Raw genomic sequence first — 18437 nt, 5'->3', positions numbered from 1 at the left:
TCTGGGACCAGGCTACTGTAATTCTACCACTACACCCAGAACAGAGAAAAAACATCAGAGTTACCGGTGAAACCACTGTGAGGCGCAGGATGGCGTAGTTGGTGTCGGTGGCCCCGGGAGACTCAGCCTCGATAGTCAGGGTGACGTCAGTGCCCGATGCGGTGTTGGCGGGAGCCGTGAGAGTCACTGTACCGTTGGCACTGACCCCGGTCACTAGCGTCAGGTCTGTAGGGGAAGAGGAGGAGAACCCCCGGTCGTTTGTGGCCCGGATGGTGAAGGATCCGCCTGTCCCGTTGGTTGTCACAGTGAACAGAACTGAAAACGGTGTTCCAGGCTCCAGGTCACCTTCTGCCTCAGCCTGAAATCAGACAGAAAACAACAGAACATTCTGCCTCAGCCTGAAACCAGGCAGAACGCAGCAGAACGTTCTGCCTACTCTAGTCATATATTCCTCTGAATATGGAGCTCTGTGTACTCACTACCCAGTATTGGTAGGCTACAAGTATCCCCAGGATACCTCCCCAACACTAACCATCACAGGGTAAAATGAAAAAATTACCAGACCCAGCGTCACAGGGCGACTTCAACAACTCTGAATCTTGACATTTGACCTTGGCACTCACCATCACCATAACAGTGGAGGCTCTGAGGCGGGTGGAGGACTGTCTCTGGAAGCTGTCTGGTAATGCCCTAGTGGTGGCTCTGTTCTCTCCTCTCAGACGCACAACAAATTCCCCCGCCGGGATTCTGTCCATGGTAACCAGGAAGTCCCCGCTGCCGACTGATTCCAAGGTTCCATTGACCTCCCCTGACCCCGAGTCCTCAACCAGGGCCACCTCTGTCAGACTCACAGATTCACTCCCCGTCACTGACACCAGCAGGGTGGCATTACCACCTGGGGCGGAGAAATGTGGTGAGGAGGTAGCTAATGTATAAGTAGCAAATCACATTATTGCTGAGCTAGAAACTAGTAAGTAAAAAAATCAAAAAGTTAGGAGTGTTAAATCAGCATCAATGTTAGGAACCACGATGGAGGAACAGACATACATAGACAGCATTTTGGTGCCCCTGTAAATATCCACCCCATGTCACTGTGCTCCAACTGTTAACAAACTGTTTGTTTAAATCCTGTCTCACCAGCTTGAGGACGGGACTCTAAAACAGCGAAGGCTGGATGAGGTCCCTGGGACACCTCCACAAAGTCAAACAGGAAGTCGATGGCGCTCTGACCTGGAAAGAGAAAGTCAAAGAGCTCTTTGACCTCTGAACATGGAATAAAATATGCTCAAAAGTTGTCAATAAACAATCATCACACTAGAGTTGTAGGTACTCTGTAACAATGTGTTACCCACACACTTAACCTGCAAATCTAAATACCATGTAACACACTGTTCAGCACACTATTACAAATGGCTAACTTGCCTAATTTCTGTGTAATATGCCCTCCAGAAAAGCCAACATCGTCACACTCACCTACGACCTTCAGTGAGTAGGGCACAGTTGACGACACACGGATTTCCCATAATCCCGCTTGGCTGTCCAGCCCCAGTGTGAGGAAGTTCCCCACGGTTTTAATCGTTGCCAGAGACCCATTTACCTCCCCACTACTCTGGGACACACCTGTGGGATGACATCACCATAACCATAGCAACAAACATGGGAATTTGCCCCAAGCTACAACATAAATACATCTCTAATGATCTGAATAGAGAGCATGTTTGTGATTTTTTAAATGTAACCTTTATATCAGGGCTCTCCAACCAAGTTCCTGGAGAACTAACGCCTATAGGTTTGAACTCCAAACCTTGTTCCTGGAGAACTAACGCCTTTAGGTTTTAACTCCAACCCTGTTCCTGGAGAACTAACGCCTGTAGGTTTTAACTCCAACCCTGTTCCTGGAGAACTACCTCCCTGTAGGTTTTAACTCCAAACATGTTCCTGGAGAACTACCTCCGTGTAGGTTTTAACTCCAAACGTGTTTATGGAGAACTATGTCCCTGTAGGTTTAGCTCCAAACCTGTTCCTGGAGAACTACCTCCCCGTAGGTTTTATCTCCAAACCTGTTCCTGGAGAACTAACACCTGTAGGTTTTAACTCCAAACCTGTTCCTGGAGAACCCCCTCCCTGTAGGTTTTAAGTTTTAACTCCAAACCTGTTCCTGGAGAACTACCTCCCGTAGGTTTTAACTCCAACCCTATCTACTGTAGGGTTTCCCAAACTCAGTCATAGGGCTCCCCCTTATTGCACGTTGTGATATTTGCCCTAGTACTACACAGCTGATTCAAATAATCAAAGCTTGAGTATGAGTTGCACATGGAGGGCCCCGGGACCTAGTTTGGGAAACCCTGGTCTAGCACACCCGAGTAGCTGTTTGATAAGCTGAATCTGGTTTGTTACAACTGGGGTTGGAGTTAAAACCTACAGGAGGGTATCTCTCCAGGAACAGGGTTGGAGTTAAAACCTACAGGAGGGTAGATCTCCAAGAACAGGGTTGGAGTATAAACCTAAAATAGGATGTCTCTCCAGGAAAAGGGTTGGAGAGACCTGGTTTATATACAATATCCAGGAAGTCCTATTGAGATCAGAAGACCTTTCTTTCAACAGAGACCTGACTTTGTGATGAGAGATTTTAATGTCAATGAGACTCCCCTGGTTAAATAAAAATGATAAATGAATATCTCTGGAATACCTGAGGGGCTGGTGAGTGTGAAGGAGAGGGAGCTTCCTGTGACATAAGCAGTCAGGTTTCTCACAGTCTCATCTACAGTGAAGGAGAAATTATCAGCCCTTCCTGTACTCCGCACAGCCTGTAGAATGGTCACCTGAAAGAAAGAAGGAGAGGAGCAGAGAGAGAGTAGAGAGAGTGGGTGGGAGAAAAATGGCAGATGCATCTTTCAGAAGCAACTCTCCCAGGGTGACATGTTGTTGCACTACAGAAGCCTCGTCTTGGAGCATGGCCATTGGGGCTAGGCTAGGTCCAACATCACAAGTTTGGGACAAAGTCTTTAATAAACGAGTGCAAGCTTTTGAAAATAAATAAAATCCTTGGACCAGCACTGATCCTTTGTTTAGACTTCTTCCACATTTATGTAAAGAGTTATGGGATATTAGAACTCTCTTGTCCCAACCTTCACATTGTGGACCTAGCGTTACCCTAATGTTTACTATTGGTGTCAAGGCTACCAATGAAGAGCTGGAGGATTCCACAATTATGCTGGTGGCCTTGGGCAGTTCTGTCTTGGTGACCTCTATGGCTTGGCCACCTGAGGACTGGGCCAGCTCCCTGTAGAGCTGGGAGTCTGACACTGCCATCCGACTGTGCTGGACCTGTCCTTGGCCCTGGTCACTACCCCTCCTACGACGGAGCCCCAAAGAGCCAGTTAGGAAGAAGGTCACCTGTGCAGAGAGAGAGTGAAAGAGAGAGAGAGAGATATTGGAAGGATACATTGTGAATTCAATGTGTAAATTGAAGGGCAGAGAAAGGAGAGAAATCCAAGGAATTTGATGATCTTCTCTCTACGATTGTGAAAGTAAATAAATCCAAAAAGCAATTAAAAAGACAGAGGAACATTTTTATATTACTGGTTAATGTTGCTTGTTACATGGAGTATAACAAGGACCAGCTACTCACCACTGACTTAGTGCGTTCTATTAGAGCGATCACCGTGCCCATTAAATTCAAGTCTTTTGCGGGGGCATCAGTGAAAAGGAAGATCTCTGAAGAGGGGGGTGCACCAGTTAAAGCCAACTGTAGAAAGTACAGGGGATACAGTCACACTAGCACACCACTACAATGTATTGGGAATACATTCTGTGTTGAACTGGCAGCTTGAATGCAAATTCACAATTCAAATTCATAAATATACAGTGGGGAGAACAAGTATTTGATACACTGCCTGTTTTGCAGGTTTTCCTACTTACAAAGCATGTAGAGGTCTGTAATTTTTATCATAGGCACACTTCAACTGTGAGAGACGGAATCTAAAACAAATATCCAGAAAATCACATTGTATGATTTTAAGTAATTAATTAGCATTTTATTGCATGACATAAGTTTTTGATACATCAGAAAAGCAGAACTTAATATTTGATACAGAAACCTTTGTTTGCAATTACAGAGATCATACGTTTCCTGTAGTTCTTGACCGGTTTTGCACACACTGCAGCAGGGATTTTGGCCCACTCCACCACACAGACCTTCTCCAGATCCTTCAGGTTTCGGGGCTGTCGCTGGGCAATACGGACTTTCAGCTCCCTCCAAAGATTTTCTATTGGGTTCAGGTCTGGAGACTGGCTAGGCCACTCCAGGACCTTGAGATGCTTCTTATGGAGCCACTCCTTAGTTGCCCTGGCTGTGTGTTTCGGGTCGTTGTCATGCTGGAAGACCCAGCCACGACCCATCTCCAATGCTCTTACTGAGGGAAGGAGGTTGTTGGCCAGGTTCTCGCGATACATGGCCCCGTCCATCCTCCCCACAATACGGTACAGTCGTCCTGTCCCCTTTACAGAAAAGCATCCCCAAAAGAATGATGTTTCCACCTCCATGCTTCACAGTTGGGATGGTGTTCTTGGGGTTGTACTCATCCTTCTTCTTCCTCCAAACACAGCGAGTGGAGTTTAGACCAAAAATCTCTATTTTTGTCTCATCAGATCACATGACCTTCTCCTATTCCTCCTCTGGATCATCCAGATGGTCATTGGCAAACTTCAGACGGGCCTGGACATGCGCTGGCTTGAGCAGGGGGACCTTGCGTGCGCTGCAGGATTTTAATTCATGACTGTGGTCCCAGCTCTCTTCAGGTCATTGACCAGATCCTGCAGTGTAGTTCCGGGCTGATCCTTCACCTTCCTCATGATCATGTATGCCCCACGAGGTGAGATCTTGCATGGAGCCCCAGACTGAGGGTGATTGACCGTCATCTTCGAACTTCTTCCATTTTCTAATAATTGCGCCAACAGTTGTTGCCTTCTCACCAAGCTGCTTGCCTATTGTCCTGTAGCCCATCCCAGCCTTGTGCAGGTCTACAATTGTATCCCTGATGTCCTTACACAGCTCTCTGGTCTTAGCCATTGTGGAGAGGTTGGAGTCTGTTTGATTGAGTGTGTGGACAGGTGTCTTTAATACAGGTAACGAGTTCAAACAGGTGCAGTTAATACATGTAATGAGTGGAGAACAGGAGGGCTTCTTAAAGAAAAACTAACAGGTCTGTGAGAGCCGGAATTCTTACTGGTTGGTAGGTGATCAAATACTTATGTCATGCAATAAAATGCGAATGAATTACTTAAAAATCATACAATGTGATTTTCTGGATTTTTGTTTTAGGTTCCGTCTCTGACAGTTGAAGTGTACCTATGATAAAAATTACAGACCTCTACATGCTTTGTAAGTAGGAAAACCTGCAAAATCAGCAGTGTATCAAATACTTGTTCTCCCCACTGTACATATATACAGTCTCATTTTGGTTGTACATGCCTCTCCAACACTACAGGTTTGTCAGTCACTGTACCTGAAGTCCTGATAGACTCATCTCCGGGTAATCCCCTCCTCCATCAGCATTCAGTGCATTGATCTGGGCCTTAAAGATGTTTGGGTCTGTGGTCCGCATCAGGGGCCCAAAGTCTTGTGGCACAAAAATAATAGGAAAGGACAAGGTCCATGTCACAGGCGTTGTCCATGTCATATGTGTAGGATGCCGAAATGTTGGTAAATACCCATTAAATTGCTGGGAGATAATACATGGTGTGTGTGATTTTCTTTATTTTGATAGTTTATAGTAATTATTCGCCGTTAGTCAGCACCTCCACACAAACTGTTTTCTGGGTGTGCGTTTTTTTATACACGTTATCCATGTCATACGTGTATAAGCCTTTTCAAACTATTTAACCTTATTTATTACTTTAGCAAACATGACATCATGACATTAGTGATAGTCAAAGTCTTTTACATTTGTTGGAGTCTAAATCAACATTTGGCCCATTTAAGCAGCGTGCGTCCCTCCTACAGACAAGGGGAGAAGGCCTATATGAAGGAATCCATTTTTTCCTTTTGAACATATGCAATGTGTCTGCCTCTGATGTAAAACAAATGTTTGACTTCCACACAAAATTACTTCATTACCGGTTTTAGGTTTAAGGAAGTGTGTAGGTCGCATTCTTTATCATAGAGCTATGAAAGCTATGTATTAAGATCCCCCTATTCGAGACAAAGTCAGTGATTGCTTTGCCATGTCTGTGGCGTGAAGCAGTCCAGCTGGATAAATGTTTTTCGAAGGACCGCCCCTTTGACGTAACGTTGCAGTGAAGTGATATAAATGGATGTAATGATGCAGCCGACCACCAGGGGGAGGCAAATACACATTTATTCAACAGAGGACATTTACACGGTCCTAAGAAGGTCTGAACAGCTGTCTTCTGATTTTTAAAATGGTGGAAAATCAATAAAATAAGTAATGTAAACATTTTTTAAAGAAATTATTCAAGTGATCATACCGTTCGGGACTCATCCCATCTCTCACCTGGGTCATTGAAGGGGACCAAGATGTAGACTGAGGGCTCATCTGGCGTTCCTCTCTTGCTGTCAATGATGAACGATGCCGTCTCCCTTACTGATGCAATGGTGTCCGACATGCTGCCGGTGGTGTCGATTACAAAACACAGAACTCTAGATCCATTCTTAGAGATTCCCATCATCCTGAGAGTGAGAGAAAGAAGGAGAGCGAGAAAGAGAGAGACCGAGAGGGAGAGGAAAGGAATCTCATTATTTGTTGTGCAGTGCAAAAGTTGTTGCACATGTGCAGAAGGGGCAGAGGCAGATAAATGGGCTTGAAGAAAAGGACTAGGGCTAGGATGGACTGTAAGTTAGGTTCAGGATTTGTTGGTCAATGGGCCTTGGCTATCCCACGGATCATCAAATGTGGAGTTTCCAGCAGAGGGCGGCATGCTCCAAAGGCCACAGACGGAGGAAGGCGAACTCATCTTCCCGCTGGACAGTTGGAGGGTTTTGGTTTGTCTTGCTGGCTCAACATTCCAGCGCCGACAGAGATGGCCGCCTCGCTTCGCATTCCTAGGAAACTATGCAGTTTTTTGTTTTTTTACGTGTTATTTCTTACACTAGTACCCCAGGTCATCTTAGGTTTCATTACATACAGCCGAGAAGAACTACTGAATATAAGATCAGCGTCAACTCACCATCAGTACGACCAAGAATATGTTTTTCGCGATGCGGATCCTGTGTTCTGCCTTACAACCAGTGCCACGGAATGGTTCCCATGCAGCGACCCAAAAAAACGACTCAGAAAAAGAGGGAAACGAAGCGGTCTTCTGGTCAGACTCCGGAGACGGGCACATCGTGCACCACTCCCTAGCATTCTTCTTGCCAATGTCCAGTCTCTTGACAACAAGGTTGATGAAATCCGAGCAAGGGTAGCATTCCAGAGGGACATCAGAGACTGTAACGTTCTCTGCTTCACGGAAACATGGCTAACTGGAGAGACGCAATCCGAAGCGGTGCAGCCAGCGGGTTTCTCCACGCATCGCGCCGACAGAAACGAACATCTTTCTGGTAAGAAGAGGGGCGGGGGCGTATGCCTTATGGCCAACGTGACATGGTGTGATGAAAGAAACATACAGGAACTCAAATCCTTCTGTTCACCTGATTTAGAATTCCTCACAATCAAATGTAGACCGCATTATCTACCAAGAGAATTCTCTTCGATTATAATCACAGCCGTATATATCCCCCAAGCAGACACATCGATGGCTCTGAACAAACTTTATTTAACTCTCTGCAAACTGGAAACGATTTATCCGGAGGCTGCATTCATTGTAGCTGGGGATTTTAACAAGGCTAATCTGAAAACAAGACTCCCTAAATTTTATCAGCATATCGATTGCGCAACCAGGGGTGGAAAGACACTGGATCATTGTTACTCTAACTTCCGCAACGCATATAAGGCCCTGCCCCGCCCCCTTTCGGAAAAGCTGACCACGACTCCATTTTGTTGATCCCTGCCTACAGACAGAAACTAAAACAAGAAGCTCCCACGCTGAGGTCTGTCCAACGCTGGTCCGACCAAGCTGACTCCACACTCCAAGACTGCTTCCATCACGTGGACTGGGAGATGTTTCGTATTGCGTCAGACAACAACATTGACGAATACGCTGATTCGGTGTGCGAGTTCATTAGAACGTGCGTTGAAGATGTCGTTCCCATAGCAACGATTAAAACATTCCCTAACCAGAAACCGTGGATTGATGGCAGCATTCGTGTGGAACTGAAGGCGCGAACCACTGCTTTTAATCAGGGCAAGGTGTCTGGTAACATGACTGAATACAAACAGTGCAGCTATTCCCTCCGCAAGGCTATCAAACAAGCTAAGCGCCAGTACAGAGACAAAGTAGAATCTCAATTCAACGGCTCAGACACAAGAGGCATGTGGCAGGGTCTACAGTCAATCACGGACTACAGGAAGAAACCCAGCCCAGTCACGGACCAGGATGTCTTGCTCCCAGGCAGACTAAATAACTTTTTTGCCCGCTTTGAGGACAATACAGTGCCACTGACACGGCCTGCCCTCAGGAGGCTGAAGAAATTTGGCTTGTCACCAAAAGCACTCACAAACTTCTACAGATGCACAATCGAGAGCATCCTGGCGGGCTGTATCACCGCCTGGTATGGCAACTGCACCGCCCTCAACCGTAAGGCTCTCCAGAGGGTAGTGAGGTCTGCACAACGCATCACCGGGGGCAAACTACCTGCCCTCCAGGACACCTACACCACCCGATGCTACAGGAAGGCCATAAAGATCATCAAGGACATCAACCACCCGAGCCACTGCCTGTTCACCCCACTGTCATCCAGAAGGCGAGGTCAGTACAGGTGCATCAAAGCTGGGACCGAGAGACTGAAAAACAGCTTCTATCTCAAGGCCATCAGACTGTTAAACAGCCACCACTAACATTGAGTGGCTACTGCCAACCACTGTCAATGACACTGACTCTACTCCAGCCACTTTAATCATGGGAATTGATGGGAAATTATGTAAATATATCACTAGCCACTTTAAACAATGCTACCTTATATAATGTTACTTACCCTACATTATTCATCTCATATGCATACTTATATACTGTACTCTATATCATCGACTGCATCCTTATGTAATACATGTATCACTAGCCACTTTAACTATGCCACTTGGTTTACATACTCATCTCATATGTATATACTGTACTCGATATCATCTACTGTATCTTGCCTATGCTGCTCTGTACCATCACTCATTCATATATCCTTATGTACATATTCTTTATCCCCTTACACTGTGTATGACAGTAGTTTTTTTTGGAATTGTTAGTTAGATTACTTGTTCGTTATTACTGCATTGTCGGAACTAGAAGCACAAGCATTTCGCTACACTCGCATTAACATCTGCTAACCATGTGTATGTGACAAATAAAATTTGATTTGATTTGATTTGGCCAGAAGGCCTGGGGTTGAAATGGTGGCCACCAGGGGCCATCTTGGACGTTGCATACTTGCCACAGGAGATTTACCCGAAGGGCGTGGCACGCTGGTCACACAAGAGGAAATGCACGGAGGTTGCACACTGACCACTGGTGAGGGATGGCCATGGAGTGGAACACTGACCACTGGAGGAGAAAGACCCTTGTGTGGCACAGTGGCCACTTTAAAGGGTAGACCTGGAATTGGTGGCCCGCTTGCCACTGGAGAAAGGCCTGGAGGTTGTGGAAGAACTAAAGAATGAGGCTGAACATGGTGGGAACTTGACGGAGGTGATGTCCGCTGTACCAGCTGCTCCAAGAGGTAGTCACGGGATGGGAGCTTGTGTTGTTTGTCTGTATTATCTGGTTGGTTGTTGACGTCTGTTACCATCTCTAGGAGGAGCTGGTATTGAAAGGGGCTGAAGAGTTTTTTTCTGTGTTCTGTGTGTGTTTTGAAGGCATTTGGGGATGACCCCTGCGCCTTCTTCTGGTAGGTTGTCTGGTTCCATGGCAAGAGTCTGTTCAGGACTGTTAATACCGCTTAGGTACATCGGTCAGGATGTTAGAGGAATGAGCAGGAATCTTCATTTTATTGTGCACACAGATACAAAGAGAACATTGGGTTGTTTGGAGGAATTGAATGTGTATTATGTTGCCTTTAACTTGTCATATCTCTTTGCATATCCATGTCCTCAGTTTCATAATGTCCCTTAGTAATTTGATCATATTACTCCAGTGCTAGCCTCCCTACACTGGCTTCCTGTCAAGGCAAGGGCTGATTTCAAGGTTTTACTGCTAAAAAGCATTACATGGGCTTGCTCCTACCTATCTCTCTGATTTGGTCCTGCCGTACATACCTACACGTACGCTACGGTCACAAGACGCAGGCCTCCTAATTGTCCCTAGAATTTCTAAGCAAACCGCTGGAGGCAGGGCTTTCTCCTATAGAGCTCCATTTTTATGGAACGGTCTGCCTACCCATGTAAGAGACGCAAACTCGGTCTCAACCTTTAAGTCTTTACTGAAGACTCATCTCTTCAGTGGGTCATATGATTGAGTGTGGTCTGGCCCAGGAGTGGGAAGGTGAACGGAAAGGCTCTGGAGCAACGAACTGCCCTTGCTGTCTCTGCCTGGCCGGTTCCCCTCTTTCCACTGGGATTCTCTCCCTCTAACCCTATTACAGGGGCTGAGTCACTGGCTTACTGGGGCTCTTTCATACCGCCCCTGGGAGGGGTCACCTGAGTGGGTTGAGTCACTGATGTGATCTTCCTGTCTGGATTGGCGCCCCCCCTTGGGCTGTGCCGTGGCGGAGATCTTTGTGGGCTATACTTGGCGGAGGACATGAGCCCTAGGACCATGCCCCAGGAATACCTGACATGATGACTCCTTGCTGTCCCCAGTCCACCTGGCCGTGCTGCTGCTCCAGTTTCAACTGTTCTGCCTTATTATTATTGGACCATGCTGGTCATTTATGAACATTTGAACATCTTGGCCATGTCTGTTATAATCTCCACCCGGCACAGCCAGAAGAGGACTGGCCACCCCTCATAGCCTGGTTCCTCTCTAGGTTTCTTCCTAGGTTTTGGCCTTTCTAGGGAATTTTTCCTAGCCACCGTGCTTCTACACCTGCATTGCTTGCTGTTTGGGGTTTTAGGCTGGGTTTCTGTACAGCACTTTGAGATATCAGCTGATGTACGAAGGGCTATATAAATACATTTGATTTGATTTGATTTGAGTTGTGTTTCAGTGTCCTTAGTTTATACATGTTATATGTTAAGTCTATTCCCCATTGTCACCTGGCACTGCTTTGTCACGTCTGCACCTTTGTGTGTTTCTAATGTTTCCCTTTTAAATCTCCCTTCCAGACCACCACATCCTGAAGTACATGGCAAAAGAATATGGACACCGCTTCAAATGAGTGGATTCGGCTATTTCAGCCACACCTGTTGCTGACAGGTGTACAAAATCGAGTACACAGCCATGCAATCTTCATAGACAAAGATTGGCTGTAGAACGGCCCGTACTGACGAGCTCAGTGATTTTCAACGTGGCACCGTCATAGGATGCCACCTTTCCAACAAGTCAATTAGTCACATTTCTGCCCTGCTAGAGCTGCCCTGGTCAACTGTAAGTACTGTTATTGTGAAGTGGAAACATCTAGAAGCAACACTCACTACCGAGTTCCAAACTGCCTCTGGAAGCAACGTCAGCACAAGAACTGTTCGCTGGAAGCTTCATGAAATGGGTTTCCATGGTCGAGCAGCCGCACACAAGCCTAAGATCACCATGCGCAATGCCAAGCCTCAGCTGGAATGGTGTAAAGCTCGCCGCCAACGGACTCTGAAGCAGTGGAAATGCGTTCTCTGGAGTTATGAATCACGCTTTATCATCCAACAGGTTTGGCGGATGTCAGGAAAACGCTACTTGCCCCAATGCATAGTGCCAACTGTAAAGTGTTTCATGGTTCAGCCCCTTAGTTCCGATGAAGGGAAATCATAACGCTACAGCATACAATGACATTCAGAAGTGATTTGTCGAGATCGGTGTGGACAAACTTGACTAGCCTGCAAAGAGCCCTGACCTCAACCCCATCGAACATCTTAGGGATGAATTGGAACGCTGACTGCCAGCCAGGTCTAATAGCCCAACATCAGTGCCCGACTTAACTAATGCTCTTGTGGCTGAATGGAAACAAGTCCCAGCAGCAATGCTCCAACATCTAGTGGAAAGCTTTCCCAGAAGAGTGGAGGCTGTTATAGCAGCAAAGGTGGCACCAACTCCATGTTAATGTCCATGATTTTGAAATGAGATGATTGACAAGCAAGTGTCTACATACTTTTGGCCATGTAGTGTATCCCCGAGGCCTTACAAGACAAAACTCAACACATCCATATTGAGGCCTACAGTGCATTCGGAAAGTATTCAGACCCCTTCCCTTTTTCCACATTGTTATGTTACAGACTTATTCTAAAATGTATTAAATACATTTTTACCCTCCTCAATCTACACACAATACCCCATAATGACCAAACAAAAACAGGTTTTTAGACTTTTTTTGCAAAAAAATCAGAAAGACCTTATTTACATAAGTTTTCAGACCCTTTGCTATGAGACTAGAAATTGAGCTCAGGTGCATCCGGTATCAATTGATCATCCATGAGATGTTTCTACAGGCACAAACCTGTCTATTTAATAAGGTCCCAAAGTAGACAGTGTATGTCAGAGCAAAAAGCAAGTCAAAGGAATTGTCTGTTGGCTCTGAGACAGGATTGTGTTGAGGCACAGATCTGGGGAAGGGTACCAAAAAATGTCTGCAGCATTGAAGTTCCCCAAGAACACACTGGCCGGGCCTCCCGGGTGGCGCAGTGGTTAAGGGCACTGTACTATCAGAGTCCCTGGGTTCGCGCCCAGGCTCTGTCATAACCGGCCGCGACCGGGAGGTCCGTGGGGTGACGCACAATTGGCCTAGCGTCGTCCGGGTTAGGGAGGGCTTGGTCAGTAGGGATGTCCTTGTCTCATCACGCACCAGCGACTCCTGTGGCGGGCCGGGCGCAGTGCGCGCTAACCAAGGTTGCCAGGTGCACGGTGTACCCTCCGACACATTGGTGCGGCTGGCTTCCGGGTTGGATGTGTGCTGTGTTAAGAAGCAGTACTGCTGGTTGGGTTGTGTATCAGAGGACGCATGACTTTCAACCTTCGTCTCTCCTGAGCCCAGGAGTTGTAGCGATGAGACAAGATAGTAACTACAACAATTGGATACCACGAAATTGGGGAGAAAAAAGGGGTAAAAAAAAGAAGAAAAAAAGAAGAACACAGTGGCCTTCATCTTTAAATGGAAGAAGTTTGGACTCTTCCTACAGCTGGCAGCCCAGCCAAACTGAGCAATTGGGGGAGAAGGCCCTTTGTCAGGGAGGTGCCCAAGAACCCGATGATCACTCTGACAGAGCTCCAGAGTTCCTTTGTGGAGATGAGAGAAACTTCCAGAAGTATAACCATCTCTGCAGCACTCCACCAATCAGGCCTATATGGTAGAGTGGCCAGACGGAAGCCACTCCTCAGTAAAATGCACATGACAACCCGCTATGAGTTTGCCAAAAGGTTCCTAAAGGACTCTGAGACCATGAGAAACAAAACTCTCTGGTATGAGGAAACCAAAATTGAACCTTTTGGCCTGAATGCCAAGCATCAAGTGTGGAGGAAACCTGGCATTGTCCCTATGGTGAAGCTTGGTGGTGGCAGCATCATGCTGTAGGGATGTTTTTCAGTGGCATGAACTGGGAGACTAGTCAGGATGGAGGGAAAGATGAATGAGAGAAAAAAAAACTGCTCCACAATGACCCTAAGCACATAGCCAAGACAACGCAGGAGTGGCTTCGGGACAAGTCTCTGAATGTCCTTGAGTGGCCCAACCAGAGCCCGGACCGATCTAAAATCTCTGGAGAGACCTGAAATGAGCTGTGCAGCGACGCTCCCCATCCAACCTGATAGAGCTTGAGAGGCTTGACAGAGAAGAATGGGAGAAACTCCCCAAATATAGGTGTGCCAAGCATGTAGCGTCATACCCAAGAAGACTTGAGGTTGTAAATGCTGCCCAAGGTGCTTCAACAGAGTACTGAGTAAAGGGTCTGAATACTTATGTAAATGTGATATTTCAGTTTTTTTCGATCAATTTGCTAACGTTTCTAAAAACCTGTTTTTGCTTTGTCATTATGTGGTATTGTTTACCTATTTATTTTTCTAAATTTTATTTAACCTTTATTTAACCCGGTAGGCCAGTTGAGAACTGTGACCTGGCCAAGATAAAGCAAAGCAGTGCTACAAAAACAACGCAGAGTTACACATGGGATAAACAAACAAACAGTCAATAACACAATAGAAAAATCTGTATACAGTGTACGCAAATGAAGGAGGTAAGGCAATAAATAGGCCAATAGTGGCGAAGTAATTACAACTTAGCAATTTACACTGGAGTGATATATGTGCAAATGAAGATGTGCAAGAAGAGATACTGGTGTGCAAAAGAGCAAAAAAACACATATGGGGATGAGGTAGCTGGGTGGGCTATTTACAGATGGGCTGTGTACTGCTGCAGCGATCGGTAAGCTGCTCTGACAGCTGACGCTTAAAGTTAGTGAGGGAGATATAAGTCTTCAACTTCAGTGATTTTTGCAATTCGTTCCAGTCATTGGCAGCAGAGAACTGGAAGGAAAGGCGGCCAAGTGAGGTGTTGGCTTTGGGGATAACCAGTGAAATATACCTGCTGGAGCACGTGCTACGGGTGGGTCTTGCTATGGTGACCAGTGAGCTGAGATAGGGCGGAGATTTACCTAGCAAAGACTTATAGATGACCTGGAGCCGGTGAGTTTGGCGACGAACATGTAGCGAAGACCAGCCAACGAGTGCATACAGGTCGCAGTGGTGGGTAGTATATGGAGCTTTGGTGACAAAACGGATGGCACTGTGATAGACTGCATCCATTTTGCTGAGTAGAGTGTTGGAGGATACTTTGTAAATGACATCGCCGATGTCAAGGATAGGTTGAATAGTACGTTTTATGATGGTATGTTTGTCAGCATGAGTGAAGGAGGATTTATTGCGAAATAGGAAGCAGATTCTAGATTTAACTTTGGATTGGAGATACTTAATATGAGTCTGGAAAGAGAGTTTACAGTCTAGCCAGACACCTAAGTATTTATAGTTTTCCACATATACTAAGTCAGAACCGTCCAGAGTAGTGATGCTAGTCGGGTGGCGGGTGCGGGCAGCGATCAGTTGAAGAGCATGCATTTAGTTTTACTAGCATTTAAAAGCAGTTGGAGGCCCACGGAAGGAGTGTTGTATGGCGATGAAGCTCGTTTGGAGGTTTGTTAACACAGTGTCCAAAGAAGGGTCAGATGTATACAGAATGGTGTCAAAGAATCACCCGCAAGAGCGACATCATTGACATATACAGAGAAAAGAGTCGGCCCGAGATTTGAACCCTGTGGCACCCCCATAGAGACTGCCAGAGGTCCGGACAACAGGCCCTCCGATTTGACACACTGAACTCTAATCTGAGAAGTAGTTACTGAACCAGGCGAGGCAGTCATTTGAGAAACCAAGGCTGTTGAGTCTGCTGATAAGAATGTGGTGATTGACAGAGTCGAAAGTCTTGGCCAGGTCAATGAAGACAGCTGTATTTATCGATGGCGGTTATGATATCGTTTAGGACCTTGAGCGTGGCTGAGGTGCACCTGTGGACAGCTCGGAAACCAGATTGCATAGCGGTGAAGGTATGGTGGGATTCGAAATGGTCAGTGATCTGTTTGTTAACTTGGCTTTCGAAGACTTTAGAAAGGCAGAGTAAATTGTGTGTATATTTGTGATGGGGAAAAAACAATGAATCAATTTTAGAATAAAGCTGCAATGTAACAAAATGTGAAAAAGTAAATGGGTCTGAATACTTTCCGAATGCACTGTTCAGATCTTACCTTCTTCCAACCCTTTTCCTCATAGTCCTTCGAGCCAGATGCCAAGACCCTTCACAACAGTGCTTATAAGATCAAGTACAATTCCCCACCGTAGGAAGTCTGTGTCCCCGGCAGCCCCTCTGATGTCCTCCAGCAGCTGACTGGTTGCAGCCACGGCCACCTCTGCAGCTGCAGTGTGCCAGTTGCCATGGTTGGATTTAAGCGAGTCCTTGTTGATCCCACCCATAGGCTCCTTCCCGCTTGTCTGGTCAAATGAGCCCCCATGGCTGCACTTCCCTGCCAACCGATAGAGATTATCAGGACAATATGATGGTCACTTACAACTGCTGTCAGGATCTTGTATGTTATTACATTGATGTTTCTTCTCTGACTGTTAGTCAGTATGCTACTAACCAGGTCCTACAGATGCCATATCTTAATTTGATCATCTTGTTGTTGGAGGAAATTTCATGCACAGCAGAAAATGCAAATTTGTAGAGTATTCAAGATTTTAAAAAGCTTCTAAAGTTTGTAATTTACAATTTAAAATGTCAGACTTGATTTACCCTAACCCCTACAAAAATATAATCCACATTTCCTGCTGCTGCAGGATTATTTTCCTGCTGTGAGAAACCGGGTCAAATTAAGATGTGGTATCTTTAGGTCAGTTCTGTATGTGTGTTAGCTAACTTCTCCTTTTGCTGTTGAGGAGCTGTATAACTCCTCTACAGCAGGTATTCCCAAACTGGGGTACGCATACCCACAGGGGTATGCACAATGCAGTCGAGGGTACGGCAAATAAAAATGTGATTCACATTTTTTTTTTTTAATTCTGCGCAACAAAAGCAACAGATACCATTAATAAGAAAGGGCTAGAAGAGTCTTATGTGGTGAGCTGCCGAGTGGCTAGGACAGGCAAGCCCCATACTATTGTGGAGGACTTAATTATTCCTGCTGCCGCGGATATGGCTGGAACAATGCTGGGAAAAAAGGCCCAAAAAACTATACAGACAATGACCTCATCAAACAACACTGTTTCACAACGCTTCAGTGACATGGCATGAGTTATTTTGAAACAATTGCTGCTTTGCCAGTGAATTATATGCGTTACAGCTGGATGAGTCAGACGTGGCACAGCTCCTGGTATATGTCCGTTACATGTGTGTGGGGTCAATTAAGGAAGACATCCTCTTCTGGAAACCAGGACAACATGAGAGGATATTTTTTAAGTACTGGACATCATTGTGACATCAAATGGACTTTGGTGGTCAAGATGTGTTGGTGTCTGTACTGATGGCGCAAAAGCCATGACACGGAGACACAGTGGAGTGGTAACGCGCGTGCCAGCAGTTGCTCCCGACGCCACTTGGGTACACTGCAGCATCCACCAAGAGGATCCTGCTGCCAAGGGAATGCATGACAGATTAAAAGACGTTTTGGACACTATAGTGAAAATGGTTAACTTTGTTAAAGCAAGGCCCCTGAACTCCGGTGTATTTTCTGCATTATGCAATGATATAGGCAGTGACCATGTAATGCTTTAACAACATACAGAAGTGTGCTGGTTATCAAGGGGCAAAGTATTCACACATTTTTTTGAATTGAGAGACGAGCTTAAAGTTTTCTTCACTGACCATCATTTTCACTTGTCTGACAGCTTGCATGATGATGAGTTTCTCACACAACTTGCCTATCTGGGTGATGTTTTTTTTCACCTGAATGATCTGAATCTAGGATTACAGGGCCTCTCCGCAACTATATTCAATGTGCGGGACAAAATTGAGGCTATGATTAAGAAGTTGTAGCTCTTTTCTGTCTGCATGAACAAGGACAACACACAGGTCTTTCCATCATTGTATGATTTTTTGTGTGCAAATTAACAAGTTTACAGACAATGTCAAATGTGATATAGCGAAGCATCTGAGTGAGCTGGGTGCGCAATTACGCAAGTACTTTCCCGAAATGGACGACACAAACAACTGGTTTTGTTATCCCTTTCATGCCCTGCCTCCAGTCCACTTACCGATATCTGAACAAGAGAGCCTCATCGAAATTGCAACAAGCAGTTATGTGAAAATTTAATTTAATCAGAAGCCACTGCCAGATTTCTGGATAGGGCTGCGCTCAGAGTTTCTTGCCTTGGCTAATCGCGCTGTTAAGAAACTCATGCCCTTTGCAACCACGTACCTATGTGAGAGTGGATTCTCCCTCACTAGCATGAAAACTAAATACAGGCACAGACTGTGTGGAATATTATTTAAGACAGAGACTCTCTCCAATACAACCCAACATTGCAGCATTATTATCCAACATTATGTGCATCCTTTTGAGCACACCCTTCTCATTAACCTGTGGTGAGTTATTCACAATTGTTGATGAACAAATAAGGTTTTTATATGTAAGATGGTTAAATAAAGAGCAAAATTATTGATTATAATTATATTATTATTTGTGCCCTGGTCCTATAAAAGCTCTTTGTCACTT

The 18437-nt window shown here is 45.6% G+C and overlaps 1 protein-coding gene across 3 annotated transcripts in view; it reads right to left on the bottom strand.

The window, feature by feature from the left end:
• Positions 1–18437, bottom strand: part of LOC112237547 (von Willebrand factor A domain-containing protein 7) — a 32174-nt gene that overhangs the window by 977 nt on the left and 12760 nt on the right. For 2 of the 3 annotated variants that reach the window (XM_024406161.2, XM_024406162.2), the window contains exons 6-15: positions 16064–16250; positions 6516–6691; positions 5508–5620; positions 3632–3748; positions 3184–3396; positions 2690–2822; positions 1474–1620; positions 1138–1230; positions 624–895; positions 65–358 (exon numbers count right to left, since the gene is read on the bottom strand). In XM_024406161.2, coding sequence (XP_024261929.2) covers positions 65–358; positions 624–895; positions 1138–1230; positions 1474–1620; positions 2690–2822; positions 3184–3396; positions 3632–3748; positions 5508–5620; positions 6516–6691; positions 16064–16250 — 1745 coding nt within the window. Of the gene's footprint in view, positions 1–64; positions 359–623; positions 896–1137; positions 1231–1473; positions 1621–2689; positions 2823–3183; positions 3397–3631; positions 3749–5507; positions 5621–6515; positions 6692–15974; positions 16251–18437 lie in introns of those variants that run through there. The other variant, XM_024406163.2, reaches the window with a different exon arrangement.

The sequence above is a fragment of the Oncorhynchus tshawytscha genome, linkage group LG30, assembly GCF_018296145.1.
Source record: "Oncorhynchus tshawytscha isolate Ot180627B linkage group LG30, Otsh_v2.0, whole genome shotgun sequence".
Lineage (NCBI taxonomy): Eukaryota > Metazoa > Chordata > Actinopteri > Salmoniformes > Salmonidae > Oncorhynchus > Oncorhynchus tshawytscha.
The sequence above is the reverse complement of the archived record's forward strand: the minus strand, read 5'-3'. Positions and strand labels throughout refer to the sequence as shown.